This window comes from Balaenoptera physalus (assembly GCF_965194825.1).
Source record: "Balaenoptera physalus genome assembly, chromosome: 5".
Lineage (NCBI taxonomy): Eukaryota > Metazoa > Chordata > Mammalia > Artiodactyla > Balaenopteridae > Balaenoptera > Balaenoptera physalus.
The window spans coordinates 56,531,442-56,555,653 of record NC_138884.1 but is presented as its reverse complement, the minus strand read 5'-3'; the positions used below and the strand labels follow the sequence as shown (position 1 = coordinate 56,555,653).

At 34.7% G+C, this 24,212-nt stretch overlaps 1 protein-coding gene across 15 annotated transcripts in view; it reads left to right on the top strand.

Annotated features, from left to right (window-relative positions):
• MRPL1 (mitochondrial ribosomal protein L1) overlaps nucleotides 1-24,212 on the top strand; it is a 220,372-nt gene that overhangs the window by 53,477 nt on the left and 142,683 nt on the right. For all 15 annotated transcript variants that reach the window (XR_014264278.1, XR_014264279.1, XR_014264280.1 and 12 more), the window contains one exon: nucleotides 2,398-2,504. Coding sequence is in view for 12 of the 15 variants with exons in the window: in XM_082463887.1 (XP_082320013.1) it covers nucleotides 2,398-2,504 (107 nt within the window). In the remaining 3 variants the exon portion in view is untranslated. The remainder of the gene's footprint in view (nucleotides 1-2,397; nucleotides 2,505-24,212) is intronic.

Genomic DNA, 24,212 nt, shown 5'->3' with positions numbered 1-24,212 from the left:
TACTCCAGCCATAGTGGCCTCTTTGCCCTTCTTTATATGCACTAAGTGCTCTTCTTTCTCAGGTCTTTGGACTCATTGTCCCATCTGTCTGTAATGCTCTTTGCTAATTTGCCTGGCTCACATTCTTATTCAAATATCACCTTAAACAGAGAAGCCTTCTGTAACCATCATATATAAAATATTAATCTCCACTTCCCATTATCACCGGATTTCTCATTATTGTGTTGTTTTTTTGGTTTTTTTGGGGGGTTTTTTTTGGCAGCGTTGGGTCTTCGTTGCTGCGCGCGGGCTTTCTCTAGTTGCGGCGAGCGGGGGCTAGTCTTCGTTGTGGTGCGCAGGCTTCTCACTGTGGTGGCTTCTCTTGTTGCAGAGCACGGGCTCTAGGGTGTGCGGGCTTCAGTAGTTGTGGTGCACGGGCTTAGTTGCTCTGCAGCATGTGGGATCTTCCTGGACCAGGGCTTGAACCTGTGTCCCCTGCATTGGGAGGCGGATTCTTAACCACTGTGCCACCAGGGAAGTCCCCATGTATTTTTTTGAATTATAGTTTTGTCTGGATATATGCCCAGGAGTGGGATTGCTGGATCATATGGTAATTTTAATTTTAGTTTTTTGAGGAACCTCCATACTGTTTTCCACAGTGGCTGCATATAATGAGATTTTCATATTGACTTATCATGGGAAGAGCTGCTGGAGACACACTGAGAGTGGTGTGTCTCTAGTGGTATGTTCCTTATTGTATTTCTTACCCTTCAAATAAATCACATTTTCTAGGTACAAAATTGAAATTTTTTCAGGCTAAGTTATGGTATTATAGAATATTAGAAGTATGTATGCAACTAGAGATTATCATACTAAGTGAAGTAAGTCAGAAAGAGAAAGACAAATACCATATGATATCACTTATATGTGGAATCTAAAATATGACACAAATGAACCTATCTGTGAAACAGAAACAGAATCAGGGACATAGAGAGTAGACTGGTGGTTGCCAAGAGGGAGGGGGATGGGAGAGGGTTGGATTGGAAGTTTGGGATTAGCGGATGCAAACTGGTATATATAGAATGGATAAACAACAAGGTCCTACTGTACAGCACAGGGGACTATATCCAATATCCTGTGATAAACCATAATGGAAAAGAATATGAAAAAGAATATATATATGTATAACTGAGTCACTTTGCTGTAGAGCAGTAATTAACACAACATTGTAACTCAACTATCCTTCAATAAAAAATAAATTTAAAATAAGTTTAAAGTAAAACTAAAAAATATATATCTATATTTTTATGTGTTGAATTTGAGTTAAAATGTTAATGATTAAAGATTAGGAAGGTATAGTTTACGTTTGGAGTCTCCTCCATGATCCTTGGAAAATTCTTAGTTTTTACCTTGATTCCTTTTTTCTCCTTTCTTTATTCAGTTGCATCTTTTTTTCCACCCTAATGGAGGACAAAGTGACATTAGAATCCAATAAAGTCTCAATTCTTAACTCTTTCTTCCTGCCAGCTTCTGTAACCATTTGTGCAGCAATGAGCTGCTTCCAGATTGTACCACTCAACTGAGATATTATTTCTACTGCTAGATCTTGCTACTTTTCTAGTTTCTTCCCTTCTTTATGGTAAGGCAGGTCAGACAAATTTCACACAAAGGTAAGTAAAAAGTTCTTCAAAGATTTCAAGACTCTACTGTCAACTTTTATCATGGGTTATTTTATAGGTTTTATTTTAATTTGTCATCAGTGTTTCTAAAGTATAAGCATCATCATTGTATATACTTATTTATTAGTTATTTATTACTGTACAACAATAATATCACAAATTTAGTGGCTTAAAACAACACACATTTACTATCTCAGCTTCTGTGTGTCAGGAATATGTATACAGCTAAGCTAGGTTCTCTGCTTCAGGGTCTCATAAAGCTACAATCAAGGTGTCAGCTGGGGCTGTGATTTTATCTGAGACTTGACTGGGGAAAGTTCCCTTCCAGATTCATGTGGCTTTTTGGCAGAATCCAGTTCCTTGCAGGTTTCTGGACTGAGGATCTCAGTTTCTTGACCCATGGCTCTCTCCATATGCCACCTCACAACATTGTAGCTTGTTTCTTCAAAGCCAGTAGGAAGAGAGACTCCTCCAAGATAGGCATTGCAGTTTTATGTAATGTAATCAGGTATGCATAATCATACTGTCTCTTGCTTAGAAGCACGTTGCAACTCTCATCCATATGCAAGGGGAAGGGATCACACAAAGGCATGAACACCAGGAATTGGGCCACCCTAAAGTCTATCTGCCAGAAATCATTTTTTATATCTTAACTTGGTTGAATGTTTCTCTTATTCAGTAATTTTTGCTACTTGTTTAGATGTAGTGATAACTTTGGATTTTCTCCTTTTCTAACCAGATTCCATTGGCCGAGACATCCCCAAAATGCTTGAATTATTTAAAACTGGACATGAAATTAAGGTAGATGAAGAAAGGGAGAACTTTCTGGAGACCAAAATAGCAACAGTAAGTTACAGTGAAAATTATTCAGTAACCCCTTTTATTTTTTGCTTAAGTGATTCATTAATAACTTATAACATACCAGCCCTTTGAACTTGTCCTTGTCAGTAGCATTAGGAGTGGCACTAAATATATACATAGATTTTTTTTTTTATAGGTTGAAATCATAAATTTTAGTAGTGCTTTAGAATTCCTTCTTTTCTAGAGTTATGTGCCACTCTCTGACATTTACTTGTACTTTGCCTTATTAGTCTATTCTATGTTATTTTTGCTAATGTTTTAAGCATTTTGGGAGTTGGGTCTAGATCTTGCATGTACCTTATAGAGTATTGCATAATGCTGAGTCCATAGTAAGTATTTAATACTACTTTAATGGAATTGAGTAATTTGCTTTATTTTAATGAATTGTTTCTGATTATCCCTGCTTGTGTTTTAAAAGCTGTTTGCCCACTTATAGAAGATGCTGGAAATTAATTTCCAAAGCCATTTTTAGGACACTAATATCGATAAATCAGATTTTTATAGGACTGTGTTTCAAAAGATATAGTTTTTTGCTAATATTTCTTAATCCTACAGAATTTCTAACATGCCTATTTAATGTATGTAATTTTTTCCTGTGCAGTAACTATAGGAGTAATAATAATATTGTTAGCCAAATTTAAACAGTGCCTACCAAGTGCTAGGCACTATTCCAGACATTTTGCATATATTCTGTCTTTTAATCCTGAACCCTATAAGAGGTAAGTTATCATCCCTAATTTTTAGATGAAGGAATGGAAGCCCAAAGAGGTTAAGTAATTTTTCCAGTGTCTCACAGCTAGTATGAGGCATACTTGGTATTTAAACCTTGGGCGTCTCCTCAAGAGTCCAGGCTCTTTAGCCTGTTTTGCCTCATGACTGGAGTTATTTGAAGAGCTGTTATTCCTCCTCCCATCCTACTCCTGAGAGCAATTCTGCATTATAGCCCACCACTAGCAGTCCAAGCTCATTGAGCTGTGCCTATTGTAAATCATCAGAAATATATAAAAGGAACTTATCTAGTTTTATGGAAGGAAAACTTGCTTTAGAAAGGGGGCAAAGCAAGTTTAATCCAGTCAGGGATTGGGAAACCCCCCATCGCCTTCATTATCATCAAAGCTTAGCTCTAATTCATTTGGCGTTGAGCTCTGCTTGAATCTGATGTTGGAATTTCCTTGTTCCCAAAAGGCCCTTGGCAGTGTGTCTTGTTTCTCAGGGATGGCAACAGTGCAATGTGAAACACAAACAGAAAACCAAATACAAATTTTAAGAGACTATTCTAGAGCTGTAGAGACTTGGGCTTGAATACCTGTTCTGCTACTTAAGGGATGGCAGATTTTAGACAAGTTTCTTTTCTTTTTTTTTAAATGTTTCTTTAATTGAAGTATGGTTGATGTACAATATTATATAAGTTACAGGTGTACAATATAGTGACTCACAATTTTTAGAAGTTATAATCCATTTATAGTTATTATAAAATATTGTTTATGTTCCCCATGTTGTACAATATATCCTGGTAGCTTATTTTATACATAATAGTTTGTACCTCTTAACCCCTTACTCCTATATTGCCCCTCCTCCCAAACAAGTTTCTTAATGTTGTTGTGTCTCAAATTTCCTCATCTATAAAATTTATATAGTAATATCTATTTCACAATGTGGTATCAAAGATTAAATAAAATTTTAGAATGATAACACCTATTGTTACTGTTGGACTGTTTAGGTCTGTAAAGTATCTTTATAAGATTCTTTCTTCCTAGATGTATCTTTTTTCTTAAGTAATGTTTTCAGTTTATTGAGTAGTTAATAGTTTATATAGATCCTAACTCAGTGTATAAGAAACCATGGCATCTCATTCATTCTTTTTAACAAATACCATAGTGATTAAGACATGGGCTCCAGACCAGACTACCTGGGTCTTTTAGAGATATAATGCTTTTTCTTAATGAAAAAGAAATTAATCTGTGTGCCTCAAGAGAATGTTTTCTGAGTACTACTTAAATAGTATAGTATAGTAGGAGGTTAAGAGAAGGGGTTTTAGATTCATATGTGTGGATTCAAATCCTAGTTCCAGATTAAAACTGTGTTACCTTGCTCTCTGAGCCTCAGTTTTTCCCCATTCCCCATTTTCCCTATATGTAAAATGATGTTGATAATGATATATAGTTTCTAGATTAGGAAGGAGTAGATGAGATAATGACCTAATAACTATTAAACAGAATTCTACTTCTGGCTAAGATGGAGTAACAGGGACCTGATTTACTCTCCCACCTAAAGCGATTAGCATTACCTTGATACCAAAACCAGACAAAGGAAATCACAGTCCAGCATCATTCATGAATGTAGATATTAAGATTATAAACTAAACTTTAGCAAATAGAATCCAGCAATGTATAAAAAGAATAGCATATCATGACCGAGTAAGGCTTATCCTAGGAATTCAAGGTTAGTTTAACATTCAACAATCAATCATTATAATTTACCACATTAACAAACTAAAAATCAAAAGTCATGTGATCATCTCAGTAGATACAGAGAAAACATTTGACAGAATCCAACACTTGTTCCTGACTAAAATGTCTCAGCAAACTAGGAATAGAAGTTAATGTCCTCAACCAGATAAAGGGCATCTAAGAAAAAGCAACAGCTGATATCATAGTGATGAAAGGCTGAATGCTTTCCTCCTAAGATCAGGAACAAGATAAGGATATCCACTCTCACCACTTCTGTTCAACATTAATCTAGGGATTCTAAGTAGTGTAGTCAGGCAAAAAAAACAGGCATCAGATTAGAAAGGAAGAAGTAAAACTCATTTTTCAAAAGATGACATGATCTAGTTACTAGAACAAGGAAGTGAGTTAAGTAAGTTGAAGGATACAAGATCAATATACAGAAATCAGTTTGCTTTTATATAACAGCAATGAACATTTACAAATTAAAATTTAAAACTACGGAATGCCATTTATAGTGGTATTAGAAAATATGAAATACTTAGGGATAAATCTGACAAAAGATCTGAAAGATCCATACACTGGAAACTTCAAAACATAGTGGAGGAAATTAAATAAAGAAAATCTAAATAAATGATGGAATGAACTATGTTCAGGGATTAGTAAACTTAATATTGTTAAGGTGTCAATTATCCCCAAAGTAATGTATAGATGCAGTACATTCTCAGTCAAAATCCCATTAAGGTTTTTTGTAGAATTGACATGATTCTAAAATTCATGTGAAAATACAAAGGATCTAGACTAGCCGAAACATCTTTAACAAAGGACAAAGTTGGAGGTCTATCTGATTTCAAGATTTATAAAGTTACAGGAATTAAGACAATGTGATGTTGATGTCAAAAGAGACAAAACAATCAATGGAGTAGAATAGAGAGTCCAAAAAAAAAAAAAGGACAAAACACATATGGACAACTGATTTAAAACAAGATGCAAAAGCATTTTTAATGGCGAAACAAGTCTTTTCAACAAACGGCACTGGAACAATTAGATATCTGTATCTGATAAAATGAACTTTGATCCACACTTCATACCATATATAATTACCTCAAAATGTGTCAAAGATCTAAATGTAAAGCTTAAAATTATAAAACTTCTAGAAGAAAATGTTGGGTCAGGGAATAATTTCTTAGATATGACACCAACAGCATGATCCACAAAAGAACAGCTTGATAAATTGTACTTTTTAAAAATTAAAAGCTTTTTCTCTTTAAAAGATACTGTTAAGAGAATGAAAAGGTAAATTGCAGATTGGGATAAAATATTTGTAAATCATCTGTCTGATAAATCCACGATATATAAAGAACTCTTAAAACTCAACAATAAAACAGTCCAGTTTTAAAAATCAAAAGATTTGAACACACCTCACTAAGGGGTGACAAACACATGGCAGACAGATGACAAACACATGGAAAGATGCTCAACATTATTGTAGTTGTTAAGGAAATACAGATTAAAATCACAATGAGATATCATTACACATCTATTGGAATGACTAAAATTAAAAAGACTGATCATACCAATGTTGGTGAGGATGTGGAGCGACTGGAATGTTCATATGCTGCTGTGGGAATGTAAAATGATGCAACTTCTTTGGCAAACAGTTTGGTAGATTAAGAAGTTTAATACCCACCTACTATATGATCCCACTACTTCACATTTAGATATTTACTCAGGAGAAATGGAAACATATGGTTATGCAAAGATTTGTAAACAAATATATCAGATTTATTTGTAATAGCCAAAACCCAGAAACATTTCACGTGTCCATTGACAGGTGAATGTATAAACAAACTTTGTTATGTCTATACAATTGAATATTCTTTAATACAGTAATAAAAAGAAACAGTTGATGCATGCTTTAACATGAATGAATTTTTTAAAAATCGTGCTGAATGAAAGAAGCCAGAAAAAAAAGAGTACATACTGTGTGATTCCATTTATGTAAAATTCTGGCAAATGCAAAGTAATGTATAGTGACAGAAACTAGACTGGTAGTTGCCTTGGGGACAAGGTGGCTGGGATGGGGTGGGGAGGAGGGATTACAAAGGAGCACAAGGAATTTTGGGGATGATTGACATGTTTGTTATCCTGACTGGTGATGGTTTGAGTGTATACATATGTAAAAACTTAATAAATTGACACTTTAAGAATGTGCAACATATCCCTTGGAATACTGTTTAGCAATAAGAAGGAACAAACTATGGATACATGCTATGATGTGGATGAACCTCAAAAACATTATGCTTAGTGAAAGAAAGCAGATGCAGAAAACACATTTATGTGAAATGTCCAAAAAAAGGGTGAAACTATAAAGACAAAAAGTAGATTAGTGGTTGCCTGGGGCAAGGGGGTGGGAGGAAACAGGCATTAACAGTAAATGTGCCTCAGGGATCATCCGTTTTAAAACTGATTTATGGTGTTGGTTGATAAACGTACTAAAAAATCATTGAATTATAAATTAGAAAATGGTGAATAACATAATAGGCAAAATATACCTCTATAAAGTTATCAAGTATACCTCAATAAAGTTGTTGAAAAAGGAATAAAAATCTATCTACAATTGTATCTAATACAATATAACTATTCCATAAAAATATTTATTTTTATAATTATCAGAGGTAACAGATTTTTTTTAAAAGATTTCAAAGCAAAGTAATATATCTTCCTTAAAAGTTGGCGATTTCCACGAGTGATGTTATTCTTATTATATAGTTGGAAATACTAAAGGTTTATTTTTGTTGTTGCTTTGTTTCTGTTGTTGCCACCTGTATGATACAAGGATTGGATTTAGGATGAGTGTGCAGATGAAGGGGCACTGACAGCTTTACATGCCTATTCAGGGTCTGCCTCATTTTGGATAAAAGGGGCCTATCCAGAGCAGGGTCAACAAACCCATGTATGGCCATGGACCAAATCCAGTTGTGGCTTGTTTTTTTTTTATAACCTGTGACCTAAGAATCTGTCTTTACAGTTTTAAAAAACAAGCAAAACAAAGAGTTTGCAGAGATTATATGTGACCTACAAAGCTTAAAATATTTACTGTCTGGATCTTTAGAGAAAAGTTTTGCTGACTCCTAATCTAGAAAGATGTTTTGAGGGAGAGTGAAATGTATTAGTTTTGTGTTTTTATTTGCTTGTATGGGAGAGACTATCTTACTTTAGTTAAATCACCTAGAATTCCCTTGTTATAATTCTGTACTGCCACATTGCTTCAGGATCCAGTTCTAATACTGCTGTAATGTGAAATTGATCTTGAGTAGTTTAAGCTGGTTTTTCTTCTGTATCAAAGTGATAAATACAATCAGTTGAATGATCTTTCTTAATTATCTGACTTGAGGATTAGCATCTTGGTTATTAGAACTCAACCACTAATGCCTTTGTATATCAGAACTTTACTAATGCTCTTATAGCCAACCAGTATCTAACATTTGTCCGCATTACTTGCAGGTAAATTAGTTTCCTTCTTAATCTTTCCTACCATTTGTACCTGTAGTTTACATATTCATGAAATTGTTTATGTCTACATGCACTATCAGATAAAGTACTCATATCAGTGAAAATGTCATTCAGATGATATATTGAACATCATGCTGAGAGAACAGACTATTATTGGAATATTTTATTTTTCAGTCTCTTATATTGCTGTTATGCAGTCACCATTTATTTTCTCTCTTGGCATGAAGAATAAGTTGGTTGGGATAAAAGTGAGTTGCTAAGTGATCAGGTTCAAGGGAAATGTCTTAAAGCATAAAACTAAAAATAAAGGTTTACAGGGGAGAAAAAGCACATTTCTTCAACTGGACCTTAAGTTTTTTAAAAATTTAAATTATGACTCTTTCCACGAAATAGAAATGAAACTAAGGCAGATTCTCAAAAAATGAAATTGAGACATAATGTGTCTCAGTATATATATTCTAAATAGCAGTTTAATTTCAGGTAGTAATTAGATAATTTACAAATGATTAATCTGAGTTTAGTATTTAGAAAACAATATCATAGTTATAATTCTGCTGCCCAGATAAACCTGTTGACATTTAAAATTTTTCAAATTAATGTATTCACTTGGTTAAATTCAAGCGGTTTACAAAAATGTATAAGGGAGCACTAAATCCCATCTCTCTGCAATTGTTTTCTTATGGAACTCCTATTAATAGTTTCATCTTGTCCTTCCAGAAATGTTACAACCTAAACACCCTTAAAAAATATATATTATATATGGTGAATCAATATTTTATTTTATAAAAATTTAATTTACACTAAACTTTTCAAACAGTCCTTAGAAGTAATATTGAAAGTGAAAATTTTCATTCCTGGGATTTCACAAAATGAGAGTCAGAATTAAGAATCTTGTCCTTTATTCATTATAGGAATGCTTAGTCAGGTGTATATTTTGACATTACACAAAAAACTAAACAGTGTCCAGATATTATAGTAGAAACCTGCCAGAATGAAGACTTTGAAGTAATTTTCAAAGGGTGTCTGTTAGTATTTTATAACATACCACAAATCCATTTTATGTCAGCTATGAGGCTCTCAGAAACATGCTTTGTTTTTCCTCACTGATAGATTGCTTGTTTGATTTAAGAATCTTGGCCTCCAGCCTACTTTTCGAGATCACTTGTAAGTGTAATTGTAAGCCAGTCCCATTGTTGACTGGTTTTCTTAACTTGTCCTTTATTATAAGGTAAAAGTTCTTTCCAAGTTTCTATTAATGTTGACTTTCCCATTTTACAGAGGCACACATAATATCATTATATTTGTCAAAAACTAAAATGTTCTCTCTCTCTTCCTTCTTTCACTTTTGTTAATATTGACTGCTTCACATATTTTAAAATCAAAGGTGATAGTGTTGTTGTTAGGTTTCATTTGCTGAGAGTGGTGGAGATCAAGACATAGAACTTTTCACTAGAAAAAAATTCTACAGCTGTAAAATACGGTACATTAGGACTTGTAGTAGGGAGCATTTATCAAGAAGAAAGGACATGAACTGTAGTTTAAAGGAAAATTTGGAATGTGCCTATTTGATGTATTTAACCTATCATAGTATTTCATACCATAATAAATTATGACTCTCATGGCCTATTATATACACTCCTAAAAGAACCTATAAAATTTGACCCATGTTTCTGTATATATGTTTTCAAGTAGCAGCTAACTTTTATGTCTGAATCCAGTTCAGTAGAATCTCACATATGTAGAAATAGTTACTGTAGTTTTCATGGGTTTTAGACTTTGATTTTCAAATCAAGTCTAACCTAGAAATCTTCTGGGATTAATAAAGTTAGATAAAGTTTGAGGATAAAAACGTAGATTTGTGTTATAATGCACAATGGACCTTTTAAAGGGTGCAGTGTACTATAAAATCTACTCAGTTTCAGATCATTTTTTGTAGTTTTGGCCCCTTTATAAGTGCTTTGGTGTCAGCACAGAAACTTAGTGGGATTTTCCACACTTTCAAAAGAATGTTTAGTGACCTGCTATATTTCCAATCAACTTTTTCTTTTTTTTTTATTGAAGCTGATATTTATGCAGATATTTGAGTTAGAATATGATTGAAATCCACATAAAACCATTTATCTAGGGAAATATTACTTCACATTTCACTTTATAGAACATTAAAAATGAATAAGTACAAAGAAGAATGACTTCTGCATACCAGCTTTTATATTTACACAATTAAAACATCTACATATTTTTATTCTTAAATGCTTACAAAATCTCTATAGGATTATGTCCAATCAACTTTTTCTGTTTTAATTTTTCACTTCAAAGTAATTCAAGTATACATGTACATACAAGCTTTTAAAAATGACTTTTCACTGTAATATTTTCTGAAACGCCATAAAATCAGGAATCTTGATGATCTGTCTTCATTTTATCTTAGAGCATTGGGGACTCCTTGGTTCATAGCACTTTAGAAAAGAAAATCTAAAGAGAAATTAAATCACATAACATTTTAGGTAAGAAAATAATGAAACATTACACATTTTCTTGGAATTTATTGCTTAATAAAGCTCAGTTAAGCTCTTACTTGAAAGAGCTTAAGCTCTTATTTTTAAATACCCTCAATGTCAGCATATCTTTTTCCTCAGTTTTTTATTTTGGAAAATTTTAAATGAATGGAAAGGTTGAAAGAATAGTATAACAAACACCTATATACTCATCACCTAGATTCACCAGTTTTGTCACATTTGCTTAGAAAAACTAGTATAAGTAGTTTGCTTAGAGAAAATAATAGATATTCTTTTATATTTTCTAAACCACTTTAAGTTGCAGACATCATAACACTTCATTCATCATAACACTTTTATTTGCATATAAAATATGCAAATTTTTATATGCATAATTTATATGCATAGCCTAAAATAGGACATTCTTCTGTATATTTTTTTTAAAATTTATTTTATTGAAGAATAGTTGATTTACAATGTGTTAATTTCTACTGTACAGCAAAGTGATTCCATTATACATGTATATACATTCTTTTTCCTATTCTTTTCCATTATGGTTTATTGCAGGATATTGAATATAGTTCCCTGTGCTATCCTGTATATGTTTTTTAAAGTACTTTTGTTTTTTAGTATAGTTTTTAGAATTTATTGCTATTTTTTTCTATTTATAAATTATTGATTTGCTCTTTTTCTTTATTATATTATCTTGAGATTTGTTTTGTTGTTTTCTAATTTTCTAAGTTTTATATGAGGTTTGTGAGGTTTTTTTTTTTCTTAATAAGAGTTTAAATTTGTGAATTTGCCTCTAATTACATGTTTGATATTTAGTTTTCTTGTCATTATTTTCTAAATAATCTGCCATGGGACTTTTTATTCTTATTTGGGAGAGTATTTTAAAATTTTGGAACCTTTTTTGACTTTTTAAATTTTTGCTATATCCTAGTTTGACTGCCTTATGGTTGAAGACTGCATCCTTTTTAGTTTCTACTTTTAAAAAATTCCTCGAGACTTTCATTGTGGCCCATAGTATAAGATTAATATTCTTTTTCCAAGTATCACATGGACACTTGAAAATAACATGTGCTCTGAGGCTTCCAGGTAAAGATGGATTGAATGCATACCACAGTTGTAACTGATTAGAAAATGTCAAATCTTAAGTCAGCAATGGAGAAAGCCAAAATATTAATATAATTTAAATTTCAGGATCTTTAAAAAGGCTAGGATCTGGCTCTAGATATCTCTGGAACTGAGTGTTAATGGTATGTGTGGGGATGGGGCAAGAACCCTCTGAAATAGGATTAGTTGAAAACTCTTGAAGATTTTTACATATTTCATGACCCTGGGTAACTGCCCTTTCCCATGCTAGCAGATGGTGGGAAAGATTAAAACAAAGGTTTCTTACTGGGGGAGATCAGGAGTTGAGAAAATTGAAAACAGGCAGATTAAGTGAATATATGTATATGGAATGTTGAGAAATCCTTCCCTCCTCCCCACCCAGTCCTCTTCCCTTACCTGGCTCTCCGAATTCTGGCCACCAATCTAGGCAGGAGATTAGATGACGATTAATTCAAGAATAATTATAATAGGCTTTTGAGCAGCTTTGTAATATTTTCCTTCCCATTTGAACATTCATGGTTGTTTTACTCTTTCAGTCTCTGGATGAAGAGTTAGTTCATTTCTGGTACTTTGATGAAAATTATTTGACATGATTTAAAAATAATTATTATTTATAGGGGTTTTTTTTTTTTTAATGTAGTTTGTTTCTGATACTTGTTTTCAGGCTCCCTTTTCCCTTCCTTCTTCCTTCCTCCCTCTTTCTCTTTCCTTTTATTTTTTCCTTCTTTTAATAGCTCTCTGAAGTTTTTCTTTTCTATTTTCTTTTTCTGTATCTCTTTTTTTTTCTCTTCTCTACTCTTCCCTACCTCCTTATTCATCCACCTACATGTTGGAAAGACATGAAAAATAGAATTAAATTTATGGGAAAATTAATGTGAATTAGTTGAAAGTGAATGCCACAGAATAGTTTTTCAATGAAATACAACTAACTGATAACATAGAGTATCTAATCCAAAAATGTTGCTTGATAGATGCTGCCTCAGTTAATCATGCTATATAATTAACAAATCAGTGGTTTATATTAAACAGTGTTTTTAATGTAAATGTTCTCTAAAGATGTTTAAATATTTTTCTGTAATCTTAATTCACATTCATTATATCACATTCATTACATCATATTCATTACATTCACATTCATTATATCATAAAACTTTTAAAACATATTTGACAGTCTTTGAATTACTACTAATTCCAAATTAGTGGCGTCAGTAAGTTTATTATGAAACATTGATTCCTCCTGTGAGTGAGTGGAGTCCTACTTTTCCTATTTATTTTCTTATATCACAAGACAGATTCCTACTAGTATCCTGTGAAATCAACTTAAGTAAATAAAAGAGTAAAGTATTCTAAAGAAACTGTACTTTCAAAATATGTATGCCACTTGTTCTGTTTTGATTTAGAAACTATTGCTATTTCTTTTCTTTTAATTTATTAATATAGAATTAGAACATAAAATCTTAAATAATTTGGATTGAGGAAGACTTCTAAAAACTTCATTAAATATAATTGAAATTTTGAAGAACATCTTTTAAATGTAATATAATAGCCTAGCTTTGACATGAATGGTTATAATAGCATTAAAGGAAAAACAACTGGAACCCTTTTACAATCATGTAAATATCCAGATTTTGAGGACTTGTAAATAATAATGCTATTGGCAAATCAAACCATTTTCTTAAAAGAAAAATAAAAAAACAGAGGATAGGACAGCTCAGATTTCTGTTTATAATAAATCATGCCAAGACCTGATTTAACTAGTGTTTCTTGTCTGGGTTTCAAATATACTTGGATCTTTGACATACTTAATATAAAGGCAGTGTCTTTGATGTGCTTTCTCCCCCCTCTTTTTAAAGTTGTAGACATGTTCCATTCATAGGTGTGTATCACTATGTTTTGCTTGTGTAATAGTGAATTGTTTTGTGGCAAGAATATTGTCAACTTGCCAGCTGATAAAAGATGATGTATATGGTAACAAAAATAAACAAGTTCAGGGCAAGGGAATATAAGCATAGTAAAATCTTGTGTTGAAATCAGAGCCTTCAGATTTAGCGAACATGTTAGAACAGGAAAAGTGAATGTGTCGGAGTTCAGTTAAACAAGGTGTGAATAGTATAGCGCATGGAAAATGAAGCCTTATTTTGAAGCATCTAGATCCACAAGTTGAGAAAGTGGCAAGCGAGGAGTATTGCTTAAATCAATTAGATACAAACAATAGTTGGATACAAGGCTACAAGGCTCATTGGCTCATGGCTCATTGCCACTTCGCCTCCTCCTTTTCCTCCGTTTCTTCCAGCTGATGATTAACTTTTCTTTCATTGCATTATTTTTGGTATATTGCAGTGTACTGTGTCACAGATAAGGAAATTTAAAGGTGGAAGATAAACTGTAGAATACGAAAGTCAAATTCTATACTTTTTAGTTCTCATTAAAAATAAAAGAAGTAGACTGGCAGTAGATCTTAGATTTCTAAAAGTATGGGGCTAAGAAAGAGGAGAAAATAAGGTTTATCCTGGACCCAGTACGTGCCAGCATTTTGCTTGATGCTTTATTGTGAGAGATGTATATTTATTTAACTGGGATGAATAGTCCTTGTAGTATTTTAGGGTATATCCATTGTATGGATTTTTATCAGTGTTCTTACCAGGAGGCATATTAGAATTAAAAATAGTTTATTATCATTTTTAGTTTTCTTATCTATACTGTCATGAAATCAGATTTTAATTTCCCAGAACTTTTGGGATTGGAAGTGTGACTCTCCCCTTCAATCAGATATAAATAATAGCATAAGAAAAACCATACCATTTGAGAGAAACAGCTAACTTTGCTTTTTAATTCATTGCAGTAACTCAACAATGTAGTGATCATTGATCAACAGAATAACACATGATGAAAAATATGTGACATAACACGCAGTAGGGAAGTAAACTGACTTGCTTTCCTTTGTTTCCCAACCCATTTGTTAATAAGTAATTGTCAGTATACTGCACACACAGCTTTCTTTCTTTAGCTTTATTTCAAAAACCAGTGATACGTATGATAGCTTTTACTGAATTCTGTCTTTATCCAAATCCTGGTAGAAGAAACTGAATGGATCTGAAAGATAATTCCCTGCAATTTTCATTAGTGTTACTTCTAAACAAATAATTACATTTAGTAATATAGTATTTACAGTAAACAATAAAACATCTATAAGATCCTATTATGAGTTATTAAATATATTAAATGTAACACAAAATTACGGATTTTTCAAACAACTTTATCATGAGCAATGATGAAGGCTGCTTTTGCCTTACAGCGCCTGTAGATTTTGGTAAAGATACTGATTTGTTAAAGTGATGTAAAGCATAAATCATACTACAGCTTGTCTTTGCATGAATTTTTGTATACTTGGAGATAAATAATGTATTCTAATACAGGAGTTGGAAAACAATGGCTCTATGGTCTGTTTTTGTACCACCTGTGAGCTTAGAATGGTCTTTTAAGAGGTTGTATAAAAAAAGAATATGCAACAGAAATCATATGTGACCCTCCAAGCCTAAAATATTTACTCTTTGGTCCTTTACAGAAAAAGTTTGCCAACCCTAAAATATAAATATATAAAACATAAGCCTGGGAAGTTCTGGTTCCAAGTGAGATGGTGTAATAATCACATGACACCCTATCTCTCTCAATGAGTGCACCTATTATAAAACCTGGACAGAATGCATGGAGCAGCTATTTAAAGACTCTGAAAAGTCAATAGTAGCAGGTGAATTAGGGAAGGCCAGAATTTGAAGTACCACCAAACTGGCGGTGAGTTTGCCATTTTTCCTTTTGTGTTGTCACATGGCCTGGTCTCAACATAGCCTGAAACCGGGAAGCGGACATCAATGCAGGCAGAGAGAGCCCCAGGAGAGCTCTAAGAGAAGCCCTCTACCTCAGGCTTGGGAAATAGAGATCATGGCTCCTCACAGTGACAGTGGGTGCAGAGGAAGACACAGGTGTGTAAAATTGAGGAAAGGGGCTGCCTTACTTTCTGATTGGAGGATCTGTGGTCTCAAGAGGTAGGGGCATGCACCCTTTTCTTATCTTCTCTGTCTTCCTGCCAGTTGGCCCCCACTGCCAAAACAGTTGGAGGAAGTAAGAGGCAAAATGTAAGTAAAACCTCAGCTTTCTGGGCAGAGTGCTGAAAAGGAGAGCCCCAGGGAACCAGAAAGTACTGGGGATATCAAGGGGCAGGGTACTTAGGAAAGGGATCTCATAAAAATTGTGTATTAACTTCTGGAGCTGAAATTAATGGAGGTGACAGAGGAAAGAGTCAGAGAACTTGAAGGTAGATCTTAAAAATTATTCAATCTAAAAAACAGAGATGAAAGATTGGGAAAAAAAATTAAAAAGACCATCAAGGCCCTATGGGACGATAACAAAGATCTAACTTTCATATCATCGGCGTCTCAAAAGGAAAGGAGGAAGTATTGTGCAGAAAATTACTTTTTTAAAAAATGGCAAGATTATGGAGAAACTCTCATACATTGATGGTTGGAATACAAAATAGTACAGCCACTCTAGAAAACAGTTTGATAGTGTCTTGTAAAGCTAAACATACGTTTACTGTAAGGTCCACCAATCCCATTCCCATAGAGTTGAAACATTTGTGGTGAAATCAAAACTTAACATTCACACAAATATCTGAACACAAATATTTATAGGAACTGTATTGATAATCATCAAAAGATGGAAAAAACTCAGTTATCCTTCTATGTGTGAATGGATTAAAAAAAAAAATGTGGTATGTCTGTATAATGGAGTATGACTCAGTGATAAAAAAAGGTGTGAACTATTGATAGACACAACAATTTAGGTCAGTCTCAAAAGGTTACATACTGTAACCTGAGTGAAAGTATCTCAAAAGGTTACATACCGACACCAAAAGCCACAGGTAACAAAAGAGATAAATTGTATTTTATCAAAACAAGACTTTTGTGCATCAAAGGACACTATCAACAGAATGATATGGCAAGCCACTGAATGGCAGATATTATCTGCAAACTATATATATACCTGATAAGAGACTTGTATATAAAATATATAAAGTACTCTTTTTTTTTTTAATTAATTTATTTATTTTTGGCTGCGTTGGGTCTTCGTTTCTGTGCGAGGGCTTTCTACAGTTGCGGCGAGCGGGTGCCACTCTTCATCACGGTGTGGTGCACGGGCCTCTCACTGTCGCAGCCTCTCCCATTGCGGAGCACGGGCTCCAGACGCACAGGCTCAGTTGCTCCGCGGCATGTGGGATCCTCCCAGACCAGGGCTCGAACACGTGTCCCCTGCATTGGCAGGCAGATTCTCAACCACTGCGCCACCAGGGAAGCCCCATAAACTACTCTTATAACTCAATAATAAAAAGATAAATAAAGTGAGCAAAGTATCTGAACATACATTTCTCCAAATAAGATATACAAATAGCCAATAAACACATGAAAGATGCTCAGCATCATTAGCCATCAAGAAAATGCAAATTAAAACCAAATGAGATGCTGCACTACACCTACTGAAATGGCTGTTACCAAAAAAACAGAAATTAGTGTTGGCGAGAATGGGGAGCATTGCTGATGGGGATGTGAAGTGGTACAGCTGCTGTGGAAGATGGTATGGCGGTTCCTCAAAAAATTAAACAGAATTACCATAAGATCCATCAATTCCGCTTATAGATATATACCCCAAAGAATTGAAAGCAGGGACTCAGAGAGGGATATGTATACCCATGTTCATAGCAGCAGTGTTCACAATAGCCAAAAGGTGGAAGCAACCCAAGTGTCCATCTAAGGCTGGACAGATAAACAAAATGCGTATGTACATACAGTAGAATATTATTCAGCCTTAAAAAGGGAGGAAATTCTGACACTTGCACTTCCTACACTCTAAGGACAAATATTATATGATTCCAGATGTGATATGAGGTACCTAGAGCAGTTAAGTTCATAGAAACAGAAAGTAGAATGGTAGTTGTCAGGGGCTGGGGGTTGAAGGGAATGGGGAGTTAGTGTTTAATGGGTACAGACTTTTAGATGCAGGAGATAGAAGGAGTTCTAGAGATAGATGGTGGTCAGAGTTGTACAACAATGTGAATGTACTTAATGCCAATTAACTGTATACTTCAGAATGGTTAAAATGGTAAATTTTATGTATATTTTACCATAATTTTTTAAATTATGGAGGAAAGAAAACAAAGGTTACATATAATTATTCCATCTGTATGACATTTTTAAAGAGATGAAAAGTTACCAGGGATTAGGAGTGGCTAAGAGAGGCCACATGAGGGATGAGGAAGAATTTTTTGGGTTCTGTGTCCAGTACTGTGGTAGTAGTTACTCAAATATATGCAGGAGTTAAAATTTATAGAACTGTACACCCCCAAAAAGGTTACTTTTACTGCCTTTCAATTCAAAAAATATAATTATATATATAAGCCTGTAACAACATAATTAGCTGTTAGGACCCATGGTGGTGGGGGGATGTGGAGGTCTGGGTCTATCCCTCAGTACCAACAGTGAGAATGGTTTTTATTTTGTTTCAGGGAAACGTGAAGAAATAAAGTATGCCTTGTCATTTATAGCATCTTAAAGGACTGGTTTTATAGTTTAAAATGCTAAACTAAAACTAGTTTGTTTTTTTTTTTATCAACAGGTGATAACATGCACATAATAATAATATTTGAAAAATACTGAATAGCATAAATAAGAATATAAACGTTATTTTAAAATTGCAATTGGTAACATTTTAGTGCTTTTCATTACTGCTCTTTCTCTATGCATGTATTTGTGTGTGTGTGTGTGTAGCAGAGCAGAAACCTTATTCAGAAACCTTGATGAAGGGTGGAAAAGGGAAGCCTCGAGCCCTGAAAACACCTTCTCCCTGAGGGGAGGGGAGTAAATGAATTTCAAGGGGTAGGAGGCAGGCATATCATCAGGGCTCTAGGAAAGGGGAGGAGATTTCCAAGGCACTATGCATTTATTTTTTATGTAATTGCTGTCATACTATATATTGAGTTTTCTATTCTCGTTTCCTTAATTACTGTATCTTGAATATTCTCCGAAATCATTAAAATTCTTACAAAGTATTATTTTCATAGCTTGTATTGTGGATATATCGTAATTTATTCAATTTTACTCCTTTTCTTGGGCATTTAGATTGTTTCCAGTATCACTCATTATTATAACCATGATTCCTATGAACATAAATTCACATAAATTCTCATGTGCACAGAATACAGTCTATGTGTAAATGTACAGCTCTATTGAAAAGTCTGAATTTAGTGGAGTACAAACATGAAATAGTCTTCTCCATCCCCTGATTCCAAGTGTGCCACGTACAATTTTTCTTCTCTGTTATGCACAGGCATGTTAGGTGACAGGCATAATTCTAGTGGCTCTCAGTAATTAAAAGTGCAGTGAGATTCAGTTCAAAACTGTAATCTCATATCCAGAGATTTTCCTTGTTCAATTTGGAACCAGGCTTTTATAGCTCGTGATCTGAAGCAGGGAGGGCTTAGTAAAATTTCACTCACCTTCTCCCACTCTAGACTGTAGAGTGCTGCAGTGACTTGATTCAGTTCTAAATACCTCACCCCACTCCCTGTTCCAGGCCTAACTCTTCTGTGGTAGAGGCTTAGCAAAGGGAATAGGGAGAAGAGGCAACTGCCCCCTTTTGTCTGCCTGTATCTGTGGTCCCTGCTTTGGTTGTTGCCACTTCTCTGGCCAGTGGCCAGCTCGCACTGATTTGATGTCCTCCAAGCATATGTTCAGCAAGCTAGTATCTTCTTCTGGCAGTGCCCCCAGTCTCTACACAAGAGCCTCTGGGAGCCTTGCCTCTTGGCCTGCTTCTACTTAGCATGGTTGTTGATTATGGTGAGAACTTTTTGGCCTTGATTGTTGTCATCTTTCTTTAAAATATAGGGCATGCACTACATGCCTTTTTTGCTTTCAGGTCATCAGTCCTGAAGAAACTTCCAGAAAGGCCCCATGCAACATCTTGTTTCAAGTGCATATATAAAATTTATGGCAGTTGTTGAAACAGTTGCTAAGCATTTTTCCTACTTTTATTTTAAATGGCAGTGCAATTCTTAGCTTGACAAAACATTTTTTTGCCTCATCTGCATAGTAGATGCATTGTAGGATACCAAAAGTCTATCAGCACCCAACAAAGCTTTCTGTTAAACACAACAAAACAAAACTCTTTTCTGCTTTAGCAAAAAGTAATGGTTTCTTTTGCCCATTCACTTTCTCAGACATCCTTTGGTCTATCTTCCACACCAGAGGTCTGCAAACTGTGGCCAGTGGGCCGCTTCCAGCTCTCCACCTGTTTTTGAAAGTAAAGTTTTCTTGAAGCACAGCTGTGGTCATTTGTTTATGTATTGTCTATGATGACATTTGCACCACAACAGCAGAATTGAGTATTTGTGACAGAAACCGTTAGGCCTGCAAAGCCCAAAACATTTACTGTCTGACCATTTACAGAGAAAGTTCGCCAACTCCTGTTTTACACCCTTCCTCTAAAATTCTTTCTAAAACGTAAACCAGAAATACCATTTGTCTGCTTAAAAACATTAAGTAGCTTCTCACTGTTGACAGAATATATTCTAAAATCTTTAGCTTTACATTCAGATCTTTTTATAATTTAGTGTCAAATCACTATGTCAAGTTCAAATTCAGGATTTCCTGTTATGTTCAGTGATGCAGCTTGAAGTCTAGAGTTACAAATTGGCAGCTTACAGGCTGAGTTTGGCCCCCAGCCTTGTTTTGTTTTATTGATTCAGCATTTAAAAACTAGATGATGTCACATAGAAATCCAGAAATCATTCTGTTAGCACTGAACGGCTGCTGCCTCTCCCCTGTGGAGCAGTGCTCTCCACCTATGCACAGCCTGTGTCCCGTGGGTCCTGTGTGCACATGCACTCAAGCCCAGTCCTCTTCCGTCATGCATGTTCCCTGCTCTGGCCACTGTGGCCATTTGAGTTTGCAACCCTGGGCCTAGATGCAGTGAGCTGCCTTCTGGTCACCTGATCCGCCTGTTCTCACATTACCTCTTGCTGCTCCATCTGCCTAGAAGACCCTCTTTGTCCTTCAGAATTCTTTATCCTTTAAGACTCAATTTAAATATAACCTTTGTGAAGCCTTCTCTGTCAAAGTCAGTCACTTCTTCCTCTCTACCCTTGTGACACTTTGTTCATGTGATTAGAGTAGCACCTGTCATGTTGTATTTTAGTGACCAGATGGGAAGCTCCTTGACGGTAAGGTTTGTATCTTACTCATCTTTCTGTTCCTAGTCCCCAGCATGTTGCTCCACAAAGAGTGAAGGCCAAGTAAATGTTGCTGGATTGTATGCTGTTAACATCTAAAAACTGGGAAGGTAGGAAAGGATTCATTAGGTGGAAAGAAAAATTCATATTTTTCCCACTTAAATGTATATTCTTTCCCTTTCAGTATTTCACTTAGTTTCCTCTTTTTCTCCCCTTAGTTTATAACCAACTCATTTGTGTTTCCCAGACAACTGACACTTTAATTTTCATAAGGATTACCAACACTTACTAGCTGTGTCCAGGGTCACAAGCTAGTAAATGGTGGAAATGGGGTTCAGAGTCACATTTCTCTGCCTTTAGAGCTCATGCACATAGCTGCTGGGCCACTCCTTATCATGTGGGTGCTTTTGAATAAGTTACAAAGTTTTCTGTCTCAGTTTCTAATTGTAAAAGAGGAATGATAATGGTTCCCATCTTTAGGATACTTGGGAGAAATGAATGAGAATATCTATGTAATGCTTAGAACAGAGTTTGGCTTAGAGTAAGCACCCAATAAATAGAGCTGCTCTAGTATTATTATTATTATTACTGCTGCCGCTGCCGCTGCCGCTGCCACTACTACTACTACTACTAATACTACTATTACTTAATGTTGTATAGGAGATACACAGACTGTCTTGTCTTCCTTTTCTTGGTTTAGACTTTCAGGAGTCAAGGGAATTGAGTATTGGCCCACCTGCAGAACCCATTGCCAGGCTACCCTTTTTGTAACCCTAGAGCATTGCACTTGGAAGGGGTTTTGGAGGTCAGGTATTCTAACAAGTGCTTATCCAAAGCAGCAGTCCTCTCTGCAGTTCCCAGCTAGAGATGATCAGTCATCTATAGGCTGTTACAACATTTACAGTGACACAAGCTGGCCACTTTAGGTGGAACATGTGATTATTTAAAAACTGTGCACACATACTTTGCTTTTTCTTTTTTATTTCTGTCCTCTGTAAAATGTAGAAAATTAAGTTGAATCCTTTTTCCATACTGTTGTCCTTAGTCCTTCAAATTATTTGAGCCGAATTAAACAGCGACACTGGTGGTTCTCAAAGTGTAGCCCTTTTAACTGAGCCCCTTTCCTCAGGAGCCTTTCTTCTCTCTTCTTCTTTCTTTTAATCAAAGAATCCTGGAAGATCCTAAAAGCATAGGCTAAAATTTTTGTGTGCCTGTGTGCATTTTTCTGGAGCAAGGTTTGATAACCCGAAAAAAGTTTAAGAATCACTGTCTTAGACACTCTCATGACTGTAGTTTGTCCTGCATATGTCTGCATCTCAAAGGGACAAACAATGGTTAAGAACCACAGTTTTTTAGTTTTCTCATAATGGTGGAGAGTGATTGAAGACAAAGGTTAGGAATTGCATAGAAAGAGGAAAATCTGAGAGTTAAAGCAAAGAGGTATAGTTCAGCTGTATCGATTGAGCCACCACCCTGACATCTTTGGGAAGTCTTCCATCTAGTCTGCTTAGGGAATTACTTCTGATACAATAAGGATGTTAAGCAGAAGGGAGGATTCAGTAAATTAGTCTTTTCTTAAAAACATTTATGCTACGGAACAAGGAATAACTATTTTGCCCTGTAGTGGACAGTCACTTTAGCTAAACATATAGGTACTGTTGTGACTATTATATATTCAAATACACACATATGTACACACAGAAATACAATGCTTAACATAGTTCAATATTGCCTTCAAGGTCAACGCGTTCCACTCCCCCCGCCCCCACTTTTTTCCTGCTTTGCCAAGTCTAATGCTCTGCTATTGAGAATCTAACAGATAATATAGCCTCAAAATGGTCCTCCTTACCTTTGTCAGGCCACAAAATGTTACGCTGTGGAAAAGCACTACTGGAAGAACAGAGCAACTGAGATATAGATGGAGAAGCTTGTAAATGTTGCTTTCCTGAGTTATCTCTAGATCATTGTCGGCCCAAATAAATTTCCTATGCAAGTTTTGATAAAATGCATGCATGGATGCATACATTTGTTTTTTACATAGCTATCTTGTCATCGGTAGTCAACTGTGTAACCAAAGTTATGCCCATAAAATATATCTTTTTCGTAATTTTACAAAATATCTAAAAGAAAAAGTAAAATGAGGTATTATGGCTAAAAATATATTTTAAGATTCAGTAGAGGACATAGTACTGATAATTAGAGGTGCTAAAATTTGGACAAAAGTGTAAACTATATTTTAAAACAATTTGTATATTTTAAAACTTAATGAAACCATTGAAGGCATCTGTTTTGCATTTCTTTTTTGTTCTTCTTGTTGTTTGTTTTTTTGTTTTGCATTTCTAAAGCCTATGTTGTTAGCTTATTGTAGGAGTGGCAATATAAGTCTGCAGAAAGTACAATTACAAAAATCTGAGAAGTTTAGTATATACAGTCCAACAGTATAGCTTGTAACTATCAAGGAAGATATATTGGACCTCTTGCTTTTTCTTGTATCTATTGCTTTCCCAAATCTAAGGTAGGTATAGGTCTTTACAAAGGGTAAAGGAACTCCTTAGAGCTGTGTTGGTTACTTCAGTTGATAATAGAAAGGAGGACATTTTGAGGGAAAGTGGAGAATTAAGAGAGGAATGAAAGGACACATGTTGATACTCTTGGTGTTTTGTTTTCTTTTCTTTTTTTTACCATAGCAAATGTAAGGTGCCCTGTCTGTCAGTGAACTACTTACTTCAATACAACTTAAAGTCTATAAGTTCTATGGATTTAATAAGGAGAACTAAGCATTACTTGATTTTTTCCCTCTCCAAACTCCCACTTGTGGATTGGCATAAAGTGAAAATTCCTC